The sequence below is a fragment of the Coregonus lavaretus genome, assembly GCF_964263955.1.
Source record: "Coregonus lavaretus genome assembly, chromosome: 24".
NCBI lineage: Eukaryota > Metazoa > Chordata > Actinopteri > Salmoniformes > Salmonidae > Coregonus > Coregonus lavaretus.
In genome coordinates, this window is record NC_140011.1 from 41,278,038 (window position 1) to 41,287,166 (window position 9,129).

Here is a 9,129-nt window from a genome sequence, read left to right on the forward strand (position 1 = left end):
GACTAATTATCTGCATATTGGTGTCATCTGTGGCTATCTGATTCACCTGTGTATTTATGCCTTCACTTCCCAGTGTTCCCTTGCTCAGTTTTCTCTGTTAGTTCCTTGATGTCAAGCAGTACGTATCAGTGTCGGATCACGTGACGGAGTTACAGGTACTCGAGAAGTGTTCTCCCAGTGTCGTTCTGTTTTTCCAGTCAGAATTAGTATTTCATATTGTTTGTTGTCAGCCTGTTTTTTCGAGACCTATGTGCTCCTAATTTGCTTTTGTGTATAGTCAGTTGCGGCAGCGGCGTCTCCAGTCTCGCTTGCCAAATCGCGAGAACCCCACCGTACGACGAACGTCCAGAGGCCTGCAGGGAATTCCTCACCCAGTGTTCCCTGATGTCCAGCCTGCAACCCTCCTCCTTCCCAACGGAGCAGGGCCGGGTGGCCTACATTATGGCTCTATTGACAGGTCGGGCCCTCTCTTGGGCTACCGCGGAGTGGGAGAGCCAAACTCCGGCGTGCTCCGACTCCTACCAATTCATCCAGGAGTTCCGCAAGGTGTTTGACACCTCTCGGGTGGAGTCGAGGCACGAGGCCGGGAGGTGGCTCATGGCTTGTCGGCAGGGTGACCGTTCGGTGGCAGACTACTCCATGGAGTTCCGGACCTGGGCTCGAGAGGCAAGATGGGAGGAGGCCGTCCTGGTTGTCCTGTACACGCAGGGGCAATCGGAGGGGATGAAGGACGAACTCTCCTTCAGGGAGCTGCCTGAACAACTGGACGGCTTCGTCGACCTCTCTGTGCGGGTGGAAAAAAGGCGTCGTGAGAGGGCGTACGAGAGAGGCATGACGCAAGGCTCGCCTCCGTGTCTCCCTATCAGCCCGGAGTCTTTCCGCCGATTCAGGAAGGAGACGCCTCAGGAGGAGGCTACGCAGCTGGGTGCGGCGCGCTTGTCCTGAATGAAGAGGCAGAGGGTCTGCCCCAGGGACGTTTCCGGAACTGCGGCCACGCAGGTCACCACGGCGACTCATGCCTGGAGAAGCCGGGAAAACGGGAGGGTGCTAGGTATCTGGAGGGTGCTAGCAAGCCGGAACCGAAACCCCAACTCCAGAGACGCCCAGACTTTTCCTCCTCGTCAGGGTTCAGTGGACCTACGCTGGGATCTGGTGGAGGGGTTTAGTAAGAGGCATGCCAAGGGCCTCCCTCCTCACAGGCCTTATGACTGAGCTATCGATCTCCTGCCGGGCGCCATGCCAACACGAGGGCACTGTTACAGGAGTGGGTCGCAGTTCCGGAGTGACCCACTAGGTGTCATCCTCCGACAACCATTGGCACCTCCTCACTCACAGTCGTGACTAGATATCTGCCTATTGGTGTCACCTGTGGCTATCTGATTCACCTGTGTATTTATGCCCTCACTTCCCTGTGTTCCCTTGCTCAGTTTTCTCTGCTAGTTCCTTGATGTCAAGCAGTACGTACAGTTAGTCAGCCACCAATTGTGCAAGTTCTCCCACTTAAAAAGATGAGAGAGGCCTGTAATTTTCATCATAGGTACACATCAACTATGACAGACAAATTGAGGAAAAAAAATCCAGAAAATCGCATTGTAGGATTTTTAATGAATTTATTTGCAAATTATGGTGGAAAATAAGTATTTGGTCACCTACAAACAAGCAAGATTTCTGTCTCTCACAGACCTGTAACTTCTTCTTTAAGAGGCTCCTCTGTCCTCCACTCGTTACCTGTATTAATGGCACCTGTTTGAACTTGTTATCAGTATAAAAGACACCTGTCCACAACCTCAAACAGTCACACTCCAAACTCCACTATGGCCAAAGGACACCAGAAACAAAATTGTAGACCTGCACCAGGCTGGGAAGACTGAATCTGCAATAGGTAAGCAGCTTGGTTTGAAGAAATCAACTGTGGGAGCAATTATTAGGAAATGGAAGACATACAAGACCACTGATAATCTCCCTTGATCTGGGGCTCCACGCAAGATCTCACCCCGTGGGGTCAAAATTATCACAAGAACAGTGAGCAAAAATCCCAGAACCACACGGGGGGACCTAGTGAATGACCTGCAGAGAGCTGGGACCAAAATAACAAAGCCTACCATCAGTAACACACTACGCCGCCAGGGACTCAAATCCTGCAGTGCCAGACGTGTCCCCCTGCTTAAGCCAGTACATGTCCAGGCCCGTCTGAAGTTTGCTAGAGTGCATTTGGATGATCCAGAAGAGGATTGGGAGAATGTCATATGGTCAGATGAAACCAAAATATAACTCGTCGTGTTTGGAGGATAAAGAATGCTGAGTTGCATCCAAAGAACACCATACCTACTGTGAAGCATGGTGGTGGAAACATCATGCTTTGGGGCTGTTTTTCTGCAAAGGGACCAGGACGACTGATCCGTGTAAAGGAAAGAATGAATGGGGCCATGTATCGTGAGATTTTGAGTGAAAACCTCCTTCCATCAGCAAGGGCATTGAAGATGAAATGTGGCTGGGTCTTTCAGCATGACAATGATCCCAAACACACTGCCCGGGCAACGAAGGAGTGGCTTCGTAAGAAGCATTTCAAGGTCCTGGAGTGGCCTAGCCAGTCTCCAGATCTCAACCCCATAGAAAATCTTTGGAGGGAGTTGAAAGTCTGTGTTGCCCAGCGACAGCCCCAAAACATCACTGCTCTAGAGGAGATCTGCATGGAGGAATGGGCCAAAATACCAGCAACAGTGTGTGAAAACCTTGTGAAGACTTACAGAAAACGTTTGACCTGTGTCATTGCCAACAAAGGGTATATAACAAAGTATTGAGAAACTTTTGTTATTGACCAAATACTTATTTTCCACCACAATTTGCAAATAAATTCATAAAAAATCCTACAATGTGATTTTCTGGATTTGTTTTCTCATTTTGTCTGTCATAGTTGACGTGTACCTACGATGAAAATTACAGGCCTCTCTCATCTTTTTAAGTGGGAGAACATGCACAATCGGTGGCTGACTAAATACTTTTTTCCCCACTGTACAGGTACTGAAGAAGTGTTCTCCCTGTGTCGTTGTGTTTTTCCAGTCAGAGTTAGTATTTCGTATTGTTTGTTGTCAGCCTGTTTTTGGAGACCTAAGTGCTCCTCATTTGTTATCATGTATAGTCCGTTGTTTTGTATCCTGGCTTTTGGACCTCCAGTAAAGATCCTTGTTTCACCATCCTTGCCTACTGCCTACTGCCTACTATCTATCCTGCACCGCACCTGGGTCACACCTCACACCAACCCTTACACACTGGTTTGAATCCCCAAGCCAACTAGGTGAAAAATCTGTTGATGAGACCTTGAGCAAGGCACTTAACCCTAATTGTTCCTGTAAGTCGCTTTGGATAAGAGCATCTGCTAAATGACTAAAATGTAAAAATGTAGTAGTAGTGGTTTCCTAAAGATGTCCCAACTATTAACAAAATATCAACTGTTGATAATAGGCAACATATTTCTAGGGTTACAGTTAATTAAGAGGATATGCCTATATGGTTAGGGTTAGTGCAAACTAATAAGTTGAAATGTTGTCGACGGTGGATTGTGTATTTTTATCATCTTACCCCTGCCTGCAAACCAAATTTACATCTGAGGACAATCAAGTTTGACTGTTTGATTGATTGATTTGTTTGATTTATTGATTTGATTGATTTGTTGTTTGTTGTTTGTTTGATTGATTGATTGAAATTCTACTGAACATCCACCAACCATCTATTTGGGAGCAGACTGCCATTGAGGTTCACATCCACCGGGAGGCGCACTACATCTTCTGCCTTGATGTAGACATGAGGTTCCATGGCCGTGTGGGGCCAGAGGCTCTGGGGAGACTGGTGGCCGCCATCCACCCCTGGTAATACTTACTTACTTACTTAAAGGGCCAGCATACACCCCTGGTAATACTTACTTACTTGAAGGGCCAGCATCCAACCCTGGTATTACTTACTTACCTACTTACTTAAAGGAGAAGTTTCATTTTTTACAACCAAAAATCTATATTTATGAAGTAAATGGCATGTTATAGAATGGTCAAAAAAGGTGTCTGGACCCTTCTATAACATGCTATTTACATGTACAGTATATACACTATATATACAAAAGTATGTGGACACCCCTTCACATTAGTGGATTTGGCTACTTCAGCCATAACCGTTGCTGACATACAGTGCCTTCGGAAATTATTCAGAGCCCTTGACTTTTTCCACATTTTGTTACGTTACAGCCTTATTCTAAAATTGATTAAATTGTTTTTTCCTCATCAATCTACACACAATACCCCATAATGACAAAGCAAAAACATTTTTTTTGAAATGTTTACTAATTTATTAAAAATAAAAAATGGAAATATCAAATTTACATAAGTATTCAGACCCTTAACTCAGTACTTTGTTGAAGCACGTTTAGCAGCGATTCCAGCATTGAGTCTTCTTTTGTATGACGCTTGGCACACCTGTATTTGGGGAGTTTCTCCCATTCTTCTCTGCAGATCCTCTCAAGCACTGTCAGGTTGATTGGGGAGCACTGCTGCACAGCTATTTTCAGGTCTCTCCAGAGATGTTCGATCGGGTTCAAGTCCGGGCTCTGGCTGGGCCACTCAAGGATATTCAGAGACTTGTCCCGCAGCCGCTCCTGCGTTGTCTTGGCTGTGTGCTTAGGCTCGTTGTCCTGTTGGAAGGTGAACCTTCACCCCAGTCTGAGGTCCTGAGCGCTCTGGAGCAGGTTTTCATCAAGGATCTCTCTGTACTTTGCTCTGTTCATCTTTGCCTCAATCCGGACTAGTCTCCGAGTCCCTGCCACTGACAAATATCCCCACAGCATGATGCTGCCACCACCATGCTTCACCATAGGGATGGTGCCAGGTTTCCTCCAGACATGACGCTTGGCATTCAGAGAATCATGTTTCTCATGGTCTGAGAGTCTTTAGGTGCCTTTTGTCAAACTCCAAGCGGGTTGTCATGTGCCTTTTACTGAGGAGTGGCTTCCGTTTGGCCACTCTACCACAAAGCCCTGATTGGTGGATTGCTGCGGAGATGGTTGTCCTTCTGGAAGGTTCTCGAATCTCCACAGAGGAACTCTAGAGCTCTGTCAGAGTGCCCATTGGGTTCTTGGTCACCTCCCTGACCAAGGCCCTTCTCCCCAGATTGCTCAGTTTGGCCGGGTGGCCAGCTCTAGGAAGAGTCTTGATGGTTCCAAACTTCTTCCATTTTAGAATGATGGAGACCACTGTGTTCTTGGGGACCTCCAATGCTGCAGAAATATTTTGGTATCCTTCCCCGGATCTGTGCCTCGATACAATCCTGTCTCGGAGCTCTACGGACAATTCCTTCGACCTCATGGCTTGGTTTTTGCTTTGACATGCACTGTCAACTGTGGGACCTTATATAGACAGGTCTGTGCCTTTCCAAATCATGTCCAATCAATTGAATTTACCACAAGTGGACTCCAGTCAAGTTATTTCAGTTTTTTATTTTTAATACATTTGGAAAAATGTCTAAAAACCCGTTTTCACCTTGTCATGGGTATTATGTGTAGATTGCTGGGCATTATTTTTTAAATTTCATTTTTTAATCAATTTTAAAATAAGGCTGGAACATTACAAAATGTGTAAAATGTCAAGTATTCTGAATACTTTCCGAAGGCACTGCATATACAGAAGTATGTGGACACCCCTTCAAGTTAGTGGATTCAGCTATTTCAGCCACACCTGTTGCTGACAGGTGTATAAAATCAAAGCAAACAGCCATGCAATCTCCATAGACAAACATTGGCAGTAGAATGGCCTTACTGAAGAGCTCAGTAACTTTCAACATGGCACCGTCATAAGATGCCACCTTTCCAACAAGTCAGTTGGTCAAATTTCTGCCCTACTATTACTGCCCAGGTCAACTGTAAATGTTGTTATTGTGAAGTGGAAATGTCTAGGAGCAACAACGGCTCAGCTGCGAAGTGGTAGGCCACACAACCTCACAGAACGGGACCGTCGAGTGCTGAAGCTCGTAGTGCGTAAAAATCGTCTATCCTCGGTTGCAACACTCACTACCGAGTTCCAAACTGCCTCTGGAAGCAACGTCAGCACAATAAGTCTTTGTCGGGAGCATCATGAAATGGGTTTCCATGGCCGAGCAGCCGCACACAAGCCTAAGATCACCATGCGGTGGAGTGATGAATCATGCTTCACCATCTGGCAGTTCGACACAAAGTGAGGTCCATACAGAAATGGTTTGTCGAGATCAGTGTGGAAGAACTTGACTGGTCTGCACAGAGCCCTGACCTCGGCCCCATCGAACACCTTTGGGATGAATTTGAACGCCGACTGCGAGCCAGGCCTAATTGCCCAACATCAGTGCCCAACCTCACTAATGCTCTTGTGGCTGAATGGAATCAAGTCCCTGCAGCAATGTTCCAACATCTAGTGGAAAGCTTTCCCAGAAGAGTGGAGGCTGTTGTAGCAGCTAAGGGGGGACCAACTCCATATTAACGGTCATGATTTTGGAATGAGATGTTCGAGGAGCAGGTGTCCACATAGTAGTGTATTTTTAAATTGGTTGTAAAAAATATAACTTCTCCTTTAACTTGAACACAATGGTGAAATGTAGATTTACTCCTAAATAGACATACCCAAAAGTAACTGTTTTTCATGAGATGGACATAAACAATAACTAGTAATGCTGCATAGTTCTAGAAAGGTCTGGAACTCCCCTTTCTGGTAAACATAATTATACATTTTTCACATTTAAGGACACAATCTCAAGAAACATAGTACAAATATTACAATTATATATGATTTTCTCTCTATTCAACGAAAGTGGGGGAATAGGGCTTGAAACGACTGAAATGCTTTCTAAATATAGTAACAATCAAATTATAAATGACTTGCTATAAGATTTCACCTTTCTTATAACTGTAAAACAAATAAGATCATATTTAGTGACAGTACAAATTAGTCCCCATTTCATATAACTGACGACAGAGCATTTTCTACCAGGTTCTCTGAGCGACGCAGAGACACCATTTGAATGTCTGCAGACTCGTTATAACATCAGCTTTCGTCCCTCTGTGACCACGAGAATGGTCGTGTTTCAATTCTACGAAATTATTTAGTATTTTTTCATGTTGAGAGCTCTAAATACGGCTGAGAATATCACAGCGAGATGAAACCACAACTCCTGGATTCGCTAGACTGCCCCCCTTAATATACTGTCTCCCAGGCTGGGCTCCATAGCAGACAAAATCAATTCTTTGTCTGGATAGGCCAGAAAATGTGACATGGATTTTCCATCTGTTGATACTCTACAGGTGGTCATACTATCAACAAACTATCTGTTGATAAGCAACTGCTTGCTAAGTTTAGGGTTAGGTTTAGAATAAAGGTTAGGGTAAGGGTACGGGTTAGGGCTAGGGTAAGGGTAAGGATTAAGTTCAGGGTTAGGGCTAGGGTTAAATTCAGGGTTAGGGCTAGGGTTAAATTCAGGGTTAGGGCTAGGGTTAGTAGATAGTTAGTTGAAATGTTACTGATAGTCTGTAGCTTGTCCATCTGTAGGTGCTCTACAGGCTATCCAAATAAAGTTTCACCCTGACCTTGGTAAGGGTATTTTCCTGGTTAAATAAAGGTTACGTAACAATACAAAATTGTCTTGTGTCTTGCAGGTTCTACTGGTACCCCCGGAACCAGTACCCCTACGAGCGGCGAACCGTCTCCACAGCCTATGTACCCCTGGACCAGGGAGACTTCTACTACCAGGCCAACATATTCGGAGGAGCGCTGGAGGATGTTCACAGGCTGACCAAGACGTGCAGGGAGCACCTGGAGGTAGGTACTCATGCAGGCAAACACACACTCACACACTCATACCTGACAGACAGTCATGCAGACAGAAAGGCATGCATTCCGACACATAGGCACAGACGCAGGGAGGCAGGCAGGCACTCACTCTCTCTCAACCCCCTCCGTAGTCACTCACTCAGTCATTCTCTCACCCAATCCCCCGTTCCCTCTTCTCCCCCTATCTCCACCCCTCTTTCCCCACCCCCTTCATCCCTCCCCCTACCTCTCTCCCTCTTCCTCCTTCTCTCCCTCCCCCCTTCTCTCCCTCCCCCCTTCTCTCCCTCTTCCTCCTTCTCTCCCCCCCCTCCCCCCTCTCTTCCCCACCCCCTCCCTCTAGGTGGATAAGTCAGTGGGTGTGGAGGCTGTGTGGCAGGAGGAGAGTCATCTGAACTGGTACCTGGTGAAGAATAAGCCCACCAAGCTGCTGTCACCTGAATATGTGTGGGACGACGCTCGAGGACGGGAAGCCAAGGAGATAAAACTGGTCCGCTTCTCCTCTGTCATCAAGAACAAGGCAGAGGTCAGAGAGAACCCGTGAGAGGAGAAGAGAATGGTGCTGGAATGGATAGCAGTCGTTTTACGGCCTCCTGACCAATTCTGCTCTTTTGTGTGTTTTTTAAACTCTGATCTTAATCTTTACACAATGTTTCTGCAATTATTTCCTCTGACCGAAAAGAGCTTCTGGACATCAGAACAGCGATCACTAACTTTGATTTGGATGAAGACTTCTCCTTCAACGAGTCTGAGCACGGGACATACTGCTCACCAGTGACGTGTATTCATGGATGCCAAGGGAAGCAAGGCTTCCCAAAAAAAATTTAAAAGAAAAAAAGAAAAAACTAATTTGCAAGAGGTGTCGTGGAAATGTATCCCTATACTTATTAAAAAGTTATTCCAGAGTTATTGTAGAATCAAGATAGACTTTATTACACAACGCAACAAAAGCCAAGTGGGTCTGCAGCACAACTGAATTCCCTACACTTGGCCCTCAGTTCATATACAGTTCTATTCCTGCACATTTTACATACTTTTGAGCTTAATCCCTCCCTGTTTAGTTCTTCCACCATTGTCTCCAAGTCTCCATCTTTTGACCGCTCCGCCCACTCTCTTAATTTATGATAGTGGTGAAATCTGACTTCTCTTCCTCCTATGTATTCAGATTTGGAAACAATAGTGGCAGGACCAAGCTTTCTCATGCAGTTTCTGAGATAGGCCCCCTCTGCACATAAAGTCTCCAGCCCCAAATACATTTGCACATAAATCATCCCATCTAACCCATAACACATTATAA

At 45.8% G+C, this 9,129-nt stretch overlaps 1 protein-coding gene across 1 annotated transcript in view; it reads left to right on the forward strand.

The window, feature by feature from the left end:
* Window positions 1-8,376, forward strand: part of LOC311099881 (globoside alpha-1,3-N-acetylgalactosaminyltransferase 1-like) — a gene marked incomplete at both ends in the record, with an annotated part of 28,378 nt that extends 20,002 nt beyond the window's left edge. The window contains 3 exons of the mRNA XM_084140603.1: window positions 3,742-3,866; window positions 7,661-7,823; window positions 8,176-8,376. Of these exons, the coding sequence (XP_083996729.1) occupies window positions 3,742-3,866; window positions 7,661-7,823; window positions 8,176-8,376 (489 nt within the window). The remainder of the gene's footprint in view (window positions 1-3,741; window positions 3,867-7,660; window positions 7,824-8,175) is intronic.
* Between the last annotated feature and the right edge of the window lie 753 nt (window positions 8,377-9,129).